The sequence below is a fragment of the Hippoglossus stenolepis genome, chromosome 11 (assembly GCF_022539355.2).
Source record: "Hippoglossus stenolepis isolate QCI-W04-F060 chromosome 11, HSTE1.2, whole genome shotgun sequence".
Classification (NCBI taxonomy): Eukaryota; Metazoa; Chordata; class Actinopteri; order Pleuronectiformes; family Pleuronectidae; genus Hippoglossus; species Hippoglossus stenolepis.
In genome coordinates, this window is record NC_061493.1 from 3,361,533 (window position 1) to 3,373,748 (window position 12,216).

The 12,216-nt window shown below is 41.1% G+C and overlaps 1 protein-coding gene and 1 long non-coding RNA gene across 2 annotated transcripts; both read right to left on the reverse strand.

Moving 5' to 3' along the window:
* Positions 1–186: 186 nt before the first annotated feature.
* On the reverse strand, positions 187–3,549 carry fitm1l (fat storage inducing transmembrane protein 1, like). Its single transcript, XM_035169448.2, has 2 exons — positions 2,533–3,549; positions 187–1,433 (listed from the first exon to the last, which is right to left on the reverse strand). The coding sequence occupies exons 1-2, from the start codon at positions 2,709–2,711 to the stop codon at positions 755–757; spliced, it is 858 nt and encodes a 285-aa protein (XP_035025339.2). The 5' UTR covers positions 2,712–3,549; the 3' UTR covers positions 187–754.
* Positions 3,550–5,678: 2,129 nt separating this feature from the next.
* On the reverse strand, positions 5,679–7,736 carry LOC118117981. Its single transcript, XR_004697851.2, has 2 exons — positions 7,272–7,736; positions 5,679–6,309 (listed from the first exon to the last, which is right to left on the reverse strand). It is a non-coding gene; the product is annotated as an uncharacterized LOC118117981 (long non-coding RNA).
* Between the last annotated feature and the right edge of the window lie 4,480 nt (positions 7,737–12,216).

Genomic DNA, 12,216 nt, shown 5'->3' on the forward strand with positions numbered 1-12,216 from the left:
GAGCCCTTTGTATCTACATAGGCAGCAGGTGGTCTGGTGCACTGCATGTCTCAAAGAACGGACCAAACAAACACTGGCCCTCAAGTGTGTTCTAAGTATTGACATTAAAAAGGCTAATGTAGCTTCTCCTACATGCTTTGACAGGAGGCAGAGTCAAGTGGTACTCACAACATAGATGCCACTAAATGTATTTATTAAGTTTATTTTTCGGTGACAGTGCATACAATAACAACACTGTAAATATGCCAGAGTTAGCCAAGAGGACAATTTTCACTTGTGTTTCCTGGCCAGGTGCAAAGATGGCAGCCTAAAATCCCACACAGCCGACCGGTAAGTCCCTCTGGGTCTGCTTGTGACCCATGTTTACTTTCAGAGACACTCAGCAGAGGAGCGGCGGGTCTTGGGACAATGGTGAACGCAAATGGACAAATAAGTAAGATGCCCACACCTTGAGGTCCTGGGCGGTATGTAACATGAGACATCCATTCCTCACACCCTTCACTCCGCTCTCATCGACTGACTCATTGACTCACGTCACAAAACATGTATTAGCTGAAATGGCATATAGTAGAAAGAAAAAAAAGAAGCGCATACAATTTTGAAAGTCCACTCAGTCCATTTGATGATTATTATTTGAGGATAACAGACACAAAGGTACAGGTTTCAGTCTCCAAACAATCACCCTTATCTATGTGTTTAATTCATCTTTGTGCAGATTTTTGAGTCTGTTTCAAGATCTTTGATTTTCTCTCAGTTAATCACAGTGATCATTGCTCAGTTGTGCGTCCTCAGCTTCAGTACCCCCAGTCTTGGTGTTGAGCAGTCCCTGTCCAGGCCTCCCGGGACAGTACCAGCTGGGCCCCTGGCGATACCAACCCTGATACAGTCCCCTCCAGCTCAGACAGCCTAGAGCGCCCCCCAGCAGCTGGGTGGGGAACTGGGGAAAGTAAGCTAAGAGACAGAGAAGCAGAAAGATCCAGAGCCCCAGCAAGAGAACACAGAAGAGGAAGAGGATCCTCAGTGGAGCATCTGAGATCCCTCCCAAACTCAGATAAGGACCGAACACGGACGTCTCCTCTGCCAGCAGCAGGCAGCACAGACAGAGGAGGAAGACGTCCTCTGAAACCTCATATCCCCTCCACAGCAGCCCAGCTCTGAGGCACTCAAACCTGCTCTCCCCCTCTCTTAACACCAACAGAGGCTGGCCGCTGGTCACCTCTGGGCCGCTGAGTAAAGGTTCATAGCAGCTTCCTGTGGCGTTCTCCAGATGGTTCAGGAGTTTGCAGAAAATGATCCACAGGCCACCAGCCACCCCGAGCCTGGAGAGGTGACGGATGGAGAGGCCAAGGGAGCGACGGATGGAGAAGGAGAGGAGGAAGACGAAGGAACCCACAAAGATGCAGGTCCAGCCCCAGCCCGAGCGCAGGAACACCCTGTAGAGAAGGGAGAGGAAGAGGACAGGAAGAGAAGAAGGTTTTTAGAAGTAGAGTTGATGGGTGAAAGATAAGGAGAATTATAAATTATATTTTGTCACAGTACTTAAACATCACAGCCAAATCAATTGACAAATTTGTGTCCTTTATATAAAGGAGGGCAGGGTCATTTCACATGTCTACCCCTTAATCATTCAGAATACATTTTGACTTGACATGACCAGACCAGCTGGTGGATGTACAGTTGTGTAGCATTTTGCAGCTGAAGAGTCAGGTCTTTATTTCTCAGGAGGATGAGGTCATTACAACATTTATCATAATATTATGTTGTGTATAATCATAATAATAAAATATATGTTGCTGTTTGACTATTCACTTTGAAACTATGCAACTGTACACTTTGTTCTGCTGCCTCCAAGTGGCCAAAGAAAAGCTTCTCTAACAAACATTGTGTGGAAAATAAAGTTACAGCCTTACTGAAGACATCCATCTGTGTTTGTCTCATGTCATATAAGCAGATTAATTTCTGGTATACTTTAGGATACTAACAGCTAAAACAGTATTAGTAAAAAGGTATAAAGCTCTGGAAAAAAATTAAGAGGAGTAGGATGATCAGTTTCTCAGATTTTACTTGATTTACTGGTTGGTGTTGAAATAAAATGAACAATTTTGTTCTATTTTTAAAGCTACTAATGATATTTCTCCCAAATTCCAAATTCAATAGACACTGGAATGAAATGGCTACGATACAGAGATGGTGATTTAAGACATGTAGTATGGAACTGAGACACAGTTGATGCGTCAGGAGTAGGAGCAAACCCACAGTAGAGACTGGATCTTTTAATATACATGATGTGGTTGAGATTATTCTACAGTTATTGTCTAATGTTAAACAGGGGCTATACATCAGGCCTCAATGTCAAACAGATTAGACGGTGAAAACTCTGCCATGTCTTCCAAATGCCAAAGGTCATTTTATTTTGGTAGGTTTTCTTAGAACAGTGACACAAACATGCAGGCGGATGAAACCCAGTGACACAATGATGCCATTGGTCCAGACTGGACACGTGAGCAGAGAGTACACAGGACGCGTTCTCACCTGTAGAGAAAGTGGCTCCTCTTGGCAAAGACACTGTGCTGGGAGACCCAGAGGCTCAGTGCAGGGCCGAACATCACCACCGCAGACAGCAGCAGGTGGAAGTGCCGCCGGAACACGGTGTTACCAAGGAGCCCGGCCGTCAGGTCCGTCAGGACCACCAGCACCGTGTTCAGGAACATCTCTGCCCTCAACCAAACTCTGACCTTAAATCAAGAAAATCAGCGGCCGCCGGCCTCTGAACGCAGCAGTGTGTTTGTGTGGATTCTCCACCTCAGACGTAACCGCATGCACAGTGTCATGTGATAAGGCTGTAATCCCGACTAGAATGTATGTAACACACTTGTAAATGTTGATCACTGCTGCAGATTGGAATAATCCCAGACGTCTGGTTGGAATTGACCAAACACACTATTTTTCAAAGATTGCTGATAAGATCCATTGGTACATTGCTTCTGATTTGGAAGATGAATCCAGATCCTGTAGCATTTCTCAGCTGCTTGCGTAGTGAAATCAACTGCGGTCCTGTGGTGTGACTCAGCGAGCTGCCATGAGTGGAGCTGTGTTCAGCAACATGAATGTAATGACAGGTGTCCTGCAGCATTCCACAGACTGAAATACATGTGTACGTGCACACTGTGGATGCCAACCATGAAACTCCTCAATCTTCAAGGCACTTCTGCTGACTCAGTGTTTACTACACTTTATCATCCAGCTCATGATGTCTTCAACCATGCCATCCTCATAACTACGCCCGCCTTCGGTTTCCTTTCAGCAGCAGAGAGGCGATTCAAACATCAGTCTTTTCTGACCTTGTGCACCAGGTTCCTAAGTGTCTCCTTCCTGCTTTCCTCTTGTGCAGCTAGCGTTATCAGCCTGGGTCGTTTCTGCAAACATGACATTTCCATCATTGTGTGGAATATAATTTGAAAGATGTCCAACACTTGTAGCTTCAGAAAAATCTTCCCCCGTTCAACCCGGTAACAGTAGCTTCTTTGCTCCACATCACTGACACCCTCCCTCTCTCTCTTTCACACACACACACACACACACACAGAGATGAAAATACTATTTCTGTTCTCGCCCTGTCATATGTCTCCAGGACCTCTAAGTTGTCACATTACTCCAGTGACACTGGTTCCTTGGTGTTAATAAGTGTATCACAGGCCTTCTGCTTCATTTAATCTTAATTCACAGCAGAGATGGAGGCCGAGTGAGCTGAGCATCAGTGGCACTGATGACATTAAAGGAAAGTCGTACATTAAAAGTGTCAACATTCATGTATGATTAGTTATTAGATGTGTGTGTATCTGTATGTGTGTGTCTGTATCCGTGTTGGTGTGTATTAATAGCAGTGACCTTTGGGCTGTATCCAAGCTGAGACTCAGCTGCTGCCACAGTCTGTCCCTGTCAATCAGTGAATGGTGACACACACACACACACACACAGTCACTGTCTCTTCTCACGTTCTCTCTCTGATCCTTGTGTATGAGTGTATGACCTTTTAAAGAAAAACTTACCTTCACACACGTCATTTTATATTTAATGTATTTTCATAACTTCATGTTCAACACTTCGTTGTCCCATGAGCTGTGTCAGCACTGAACACATTTCTTTTCTTTCTTTCAGATGGTGTAGGGTTTCTGTGGAAGTGGTCTTTACTGACAAACCGCCAGCCGAGGCGTGGTCCACCATGTTCTGTCCCTTTCTCCGGAGTTTATAGAAAATTAATTCCACTTAAAAAATGTTGATATTTTGGGGAAATATGCGTGTGATTACTTTGTGTAATTTAACAGTGGAGCAAAAAGTTCCTCAGGTGATCTCTGTTTTAGTGCTTCATATCATTGTCCGATCAAATGTCTGATGCTTAATTGCTCTGTGCATTCCTGTCATTTCCTGTTCATTTGCACAGTGCTTAATAATAATAATAATTTTTGGGGTGGGGGGTCTGACTTTTAAATAGAAAGTTATTTTCCTGTTTTGATGATGACAAAACCCATGTTTCTGTTTTCATTTTTGACTTCTTGTTTGAATGAACAGATGACACTCAGACTACATCACTTTAACAACTATTTTTCGATATGATAAATTGTTTAAATATTCATATCTAGGTATTAGTATTATTGCACACTTGTTCTAAATATCCTAAACATGAACAGATCAAATATGAATGCATCTGCACCTTAGCACCGCACGTGCCCATAACATAACCTATTGTTTTTTCTGTATATATTGTTGTTTTATGTCCGATTGTTGTTTTTATGTCCAAAGGCACCAACCACACCAAGGCAATTTCCTGTATGTGCAAATATACTTGACAATAAAAAGAATTCTGATTCTGATTCTGATTCTGAATGAAGTCATAAATTAAATAAAATAATGACATAGTTAGAGCAAACAGCACTTAAAGTGTTGTGTGTAAGAGGAGTTTTGTAAGTGGAGAACAAGATGCTTCAAATAGTGACAACTGAAATGACTGAAAAAGACCAAGATACTGACAGTATCAGAAATCATATAGTGCTGACTGAAAGAATATTACTTTCTTTAGGGAAGGACACCAAAACCTGGTATTAAACAGGCCTCAGAGCACACACACACACACACACACACACACACACACACACACACACACACACACACACACACACACACACACACACACACACACACACACACACACACACACACACACACACACACACACACACACACAATCATACACACACTGCCCTCTGCTGGAAGTTAGAAGTACATGACCCTATTATTTACAACAGGTATTTTAAATTGATGACTTCCTGTGGGATTCAGTCAGGAACCCTAGAGAAGCATTCTTTAAGTCTTGAAATTGACATTTAATAAATCAGTTTCATCCAAAAAACTATTTTAAATCATCCAAATGTTAAGATTAGACAGATTAATATCTTAGGACACGTTTGTGATAAAATTGAGAAGCTTTTTAAAGTCTTCGCCTTATAGTTTTCAAGCATGTTTAGGCCCTCATCAATGTGTGGACAGATGGAAATTTAAGGAATCATTTGATGAATCACTAGTGTTAAATAAGATCCACTTTAAAATAATTTGGAAATGAACATGATGAAATGATCCAGGGATACGTCAACTAATCTCACAGAGCTGTGACTGAACATGAGTTAAAAGTCAATAGGAGCCAGGTTAAGGCAATTATATTTATATAGTCAAATAACAAATTAGTCTCAGGGCTGAATTCCAACCACTGTGAGGACAAGGTTATAGAAACACAGCCTAAATAAATCAAAGAATAAACAGTAAACTTACAGTTTAAATTTCAATTAAAGGCAGAAGTAGAGTCAGACTGTCTGACTGACTGGGAGGTGACTTGCAGGTAACTTAGTTACTTGCCTATTTCTAGAAATTAGTTTCTTGAATTACTTATTTTCAGAGAATTGCTCTTGTGGCCTTCGTTATATTAGTCGGTCAGCTGAAGATGCAAAAATGTTCAAATGTTACATTATCACATAGAGGCTCATTATTGTGCCCTATGATTGCAATATAGGCCTGACTATGTTATGGAAAAAGGATAAAACAACATGGAAAACTTGTGGAACATTTTTTGAAACTCATTTCTTTTTTGTGTAACAACCCTGAGTATATATTTTTAACATCCAATAAGACGGCTCTATTTGATCAATCTGTCGTGCAACTGCAACAGCATCTCATCCACTACAAACTGTTACAGTACAGTTCGATTTCTGTACTGTTGCTGACATCTGCAGGCATCAGAGGGAAGTACCATATGATTCCCTGAAAGAAAAGTACAGAAGAGACACACCATGTTAAACAATTTACTCTGAATGTGCTTTTAGTAATACACACATAACACAACCTTTCAGAGTATAACAGAAAAGCTTAACGAGAGAGATGCTGAACTCTACCTTGTGTGAGTGTCTGAGAAAAACATCATTTAAATATCCTCAATAACCTCACAGAACACACACACACACACACACACACACACACACACACACACACACACACACACACACACACACACACACACACACACACACACACACACACACAGACAAATTGTCTTTATAAGCTTTTGAGAGCATTGCAGCCTGTTTCCAGTTAATTACTTACTATTCTGTTATGTAAATTACAGTTTTTGTTGACATTTTATTTCCAGGCGTAAATGGAGCTGTATGTCAGACATGTTAATGTGGCCATTACTTAGTGTGGATGCTGTTTGCTGCTGAGCACGTCACATAACATTACAAAGAAACAACTGGGTTCAAAATCTGTTCAGAATTGTTCATATTTCAAAAGTTTCCTTGTTGAGTATTGGACATAAACACTTATAGCCCATGTTTTATTGAGTTTTTTCACAAGACATAAAGAGATAACAACAATCTTAAGTTTTAAAACTACTCCCTAGTCTTTTAACTGACAATTCAACATTACTCTTGAACTTGCTCTGCCTGATTCTGGGAATCTAAACCTTGTCCTCCACACATTTTGAAGCTGCTATTTTAAAGTAAAAATGAGTTGCATGGTGTGTGTTTAAGTTCAAATATAAACCCTTCACTCACAGCTATATTGAGAACGACTCCTGTAGATGGTCAAATGTTTTTTTTTGTCTCACTATGCAGCTGGAGCACCAATTCTGGAACGTCCTGTTCTATTTTCTCATCCCTAATTTTAACTAACTCCATTTTAATAAGTGATATTATTATTGAATAAAGCAGATAGTACCACATACTCACGTCTCCATTTGCTGGCATGGGGTTTACATCCATTAAAGGGCCTGGTATCTGTGTGGTGTCCAGGCAGCCAGGGGAACTGTCAGCTGTAGCATTTCACCTCTAATCCGCCCTAAAACACTGACAGATGACACAAGCAGCTGCCTGTCCAATCTGCTCTGCCCCATCCTGCTGCTGAAAATGTTCCAATGAACAGATCCAAATAGGAAGCACATGGCTTGACATGTTTGGCTCTGCTTACATGCTGGTTCATAGGAACGCCTTTGTGGCTAAAGCTGCAATATTAGAAATATATTATTAGAAATATTCAGTGTCATGAGTGTTTTATAAAACCTTTTGTGTCTGTGTTTTTCTTGATAATGTCGCTGCATGACTCAGTTTAAATTGTAGTTAAAGTGAGCCTTTATCTCCTTGGCTGCCCTCAGGCTCAAAGTGCCACTGGCAGTGTGACCAGCCTCAAACACTGTTTGTAGGGTCTGACTTTATGCAGCGGGGAGTAGTGGGTTCGGGGAAGGTATTAGACAAAAGGTTTATTATTATCCACCACACTCAAAGTATTAATAAACTGCATACATGCTTAATGCCAAAACGATGAGAGAACCATGGTGAGTGCAGCTTTCAATGGAAAGAGCAGTCGAGGAGTGGACTGGAACACTCTAAAGCCTCTATCACACTAGATAAACAAAAACCCACAAACACCTACTAACATCTGGCTCTTGTCTTCAGTGTGAAATAACTACTGACAATAGTTCCCATGTCAAATGACTCTTCAGTGGTCAAGGGTGTTTATTGGCTCCTTTTTCAGTGCATGACTATAACGTGCATCTCAGAGGGCTTGAAGGCTTTTCACTTTTTAATTTTCTTTGAATCTTTGCCATCTCAGCCAAAAACACACAGCTCAAATATTATTCAGTACAATCATATAACATTGTTCTGGGAAACACTAAATTATTGAGCACATAAAGTTTCTCTGATGTGACGGGTGGAACTGCTTCTCTTCAGTGAGCCGTCTGATGTCAGGTGGTTGTGATGACAATGATACTCGTTGTTGGTTTTAGACAAAACAACTAAACTAATCCACACCCTTGGTCGTGATGCAGTGCTACAGTAATTCCTCCTTCATATCAAACTCAGCAGTGATCTAATGCAGAAAAATGGCAAATTGGGTTATATTTGTTGTGCCTGTTGTTTCATATCAATCCAGAGAGAAAAAAATAGAAATTTGTGTCCTGTGTTCTCCCTTTATTATTATTATTTTTTACTATAACATATTGGCAATAAGAATTGTTGGTTGTTTGAGACAAACTGGAGAAACTTTGTATAATTCTATTTTGTCTGGATATAGCAGCTCTGCAGCGGCATCAAGGCTATTTCCCAAATTCTCCCTCGAAATGAAGGTTCAGCTTCTTAGCGATTAGCTTGCTCACTGTTATGGTCTCTGTCAGAATGTGTTCTGGTGATAACAACTTGTTGGGCACCAAACTGTTTTTATCCTTGCATCTCAGCCAGTTTAGTTGCATGTTTCAAGCTGTATCAATGCACAAGATTGACCTTTTTCATCACTGTGAGTGGCTCATTCTAAACTATGGACAGACTTGAACAGACCAAACAGTCCCCCAACCAGACATTTTGGAAGATCGATCCCAGTTTCCCCTATTCCATGTGCTAAAGTGTTCTTGGGCAAGATACTGAACAGCAACCCTAAAGAGGACCTGATGTGTCTCACCTCACAAACTCACATCACAGAATAAAGGCCAATTCATGCGAGCCTCTGCACAGGGCCAACGCCATTGTGAGCATTCATAGTGTGCAGAGATGTGTGTGAGTCGCGCTGCAATGACACAGCCAAAACGCTCGTGGTGGTAGAGTTCCTATGCTGGTGTTGAGTGTCTTCCAGTTCCTGGTCCTCTTATTTACAAATTTTCTAGTGTCTCTGTTTACTTCAGAACAATGGCGAGTGTTACTAAGCGGATCTTGTTGGAGTTGGAACTGATGTTGAAGAGCAATGACTTTTTCTTAAAGAACTGCGACCAAGAAAAGAAAGACCTCTTCCGTGTTTGTTCCTTTAACTCAATTAAAAAATTAAGGCAATCTTATGGAGATGCGATGTTACCAAGCGGACCAATCACTGTTCTGCGGTCTGCGTCGCCACGATGCATATTTAAATGTTTGATGAGGTGCACGTCAGGTTACGGCATAGGGCTCTGTGTAGGCTATGCCATGGCTTCGACCCAGAAGCAAGAATTGTCCTTAGGTGTGTTCACATCGACTAATATGGCATTACACACTCCTCCACTGTAAAAATCCATATGCTGCACCTAAAACAATGCCTCTGCCTGCTGCACTATCCCTCACCTGAATCCTGCGGAGAATATGTTGCTATTGTGAACACATCTGAGCCAGAGAATCTCCTGCTGAGTTGTGCATGTGTCAAAGGAAAACTGCGGAGAAAGTGCAGACCCAATATTCTCCACATGACATGTTTTAAAAAAGGCATTAGGCTTGTCTCCGCCATGTTTATTGACTAGCAGGTAGTAATGGAAGTCAGGGAACATACTGTGGATTTTTTAAAGCAAATTGTACTCACTTGATTCTTACTGTTCTGGGTTTGTACCCTCATGGTTGAATGCACTTATTGTAAGTCGCTTTGAATAAAAGCATCAGCTAAATGAAATGTAATGTAAAAGGTGGCTGGTGAATAAACAACAGACTGGTGGGAGAATGAGTGGAGAGGGTGAGGTTAGGTGAGGGGAGATAACACTGGGGTTACAGCAGGGCAGGAGGAGGTGGCCGGATCCGTAATGACAGGAGGCTGCGTATGAGTTACTGACATGAAATGAGAATTAAGAGGGCTGAAACTGTTTGGGTTCTACACTCTAAAAACATCTTATTAATGCAATTAGTTCACACTAATGTAACACCAAAAGGAAGGCTATGGTTCTGTGATAGGCCCTACATCCACTATTGGCCAGAATCAAGTAATGATTATTGATTATTTATGATTTTTTTTACAGTTTAGATATATTTGATTTAGAAGACATTTGGATGGGAGGATTTCCCATGTTAGCCTGATCCTGTAGCTCCACTTGTGGAGACTTTTCTTTTTTGTCTGTGTCCTGAGTCAGTGGCTTGAAGAAAAAATATTCGCTCCATGTGAGGAAAGAAGTAAAAGTGATGGGTATAAAATAGCCCATTAGGAAAATGTGTCTGCAAAATAAAAACAAGTGTAAACTACGCAGAAATGAAACAAAAAGCACTGCTGGTGCTGCAGGACGGGGAGCAAGGAGTCTGCAGTTCTGAGTCTGGCGCAGCAGTTGACCTATCAATAACAAAAAGTCTGCAATCAATGTCTAAATCTATTTTAAATTATCTATAGGGCTAATTATGATTTTTTTTGCTTTGGTCAAATTGATACCAATCATGAAAGATATAAATATGAAGATAAAGTGAGGGTTAAGGGTGTCCTGTGCTCTTCACTTGAGCCAACATGAAAACCATTGAAAACTGGATCATTACTGCACAATAGAACCTAACTTGGCAAATATAAACACACATATGCTTCTTTTCTAACTGGTAGAGACAGTCTCCCTCATTCCGTGTACTGAAGTGTCCTTGAGCAAGACACTGAACCGCAAATTGCCCCTGATGGCTGTGCTGACAGTGTGAGTGATGTGTAATAGAGAAAGTGCTGCACATATATACACTTTATGGATGTGTGTGTGAATGGGTCAATGTAAAACTATACTGTAAAGCACTTTGAGTAGTCATCAGGACTAGAAAAGCTCTATATATAACTTATATATAAATACAGACCATTTGTGCTATAATGACTATTTTTGTCATTATTGCTTTAACTAGAAAAAAAACAAAACTTCATTGAATTTAAATTGTGAGCCTGAAGTGACAGTAGAGTTCTACAGTTTTCACCAACAATGTCAATAAGGTAATTTAACTCTGAAGTTGTGGTCACTTCAGTGTTACTATATCTAACAAGAATGTAGCTGTGTATGTCCGTACGTGTGTGTCAGCTGTATTTCATCGGCCCGTAGGGCTTCATGCTCGAGGTCATGACAGAGCTGTCACTGAATTATTAGCAGTGATTGTTGACAGGATGTCAAACACATGTAGCTTGACCAGCCCACCGTGTATATACAACACACCTAAAGCCTGGTGGAGACAAGTGTTCATTTACAGGTTATCAGCCAACCACTTAGCCCTGCTCTTATTAAGGAAGTGATCTGGACACCAATTAGCACCTGGTGAACGGAAGATCTGCCACAGCTACAGGGTAGTCGGTGCCAATGAATCCAAATATTGTCATGAAGAAATTGTTTTGCCGTAGCACTGCAGTAATGTATCTCGGAATATAGTTTTATAACTAAAGGACATTTCAAATAACCCCCGCTGTGGGAGATTACTGAGAAATCCAGACCGTTCTTGGTACCTACAGAAAGAGCATGACTAAAGCAGCTGAGGGCCTTTAAATAGAGCAGCAAGTCAGACCAGTGACATGGGATGGATGCAGCTGTTTGCCACCAAGCATAGAAAGAGCATCCTACCTGAATTAATCTTTTTATCAGGAATTACCTATGTCATTATCATCAAATGACCATTATTTCCAATAAGTGGCTGTTGGTCTGGAGGTAGAGGGGGTCATCCTCTTACCAGCAGGTCTGCAGTTCATTCCCAGTCTCCCCATTCCATATGTTGAAATGTGCTTGGGCAAGATAATGAAACCCAAATTGCCTCTGTGCTGCACACAGATGAATGTGTGTTTGAATGGGTGAATGGCATTAATTGATCGATTGATTGAATGGCAATGGCTTTGAGTGGTCATCAAGACTAGAAACGCACTATATCAATATAGACCATTTACCTGCTCTGCTCAACACAGCTGAGCTGAGTTCACAAAGAATAGAATAGAACTTAATTGTTCACTTTAGCTGAA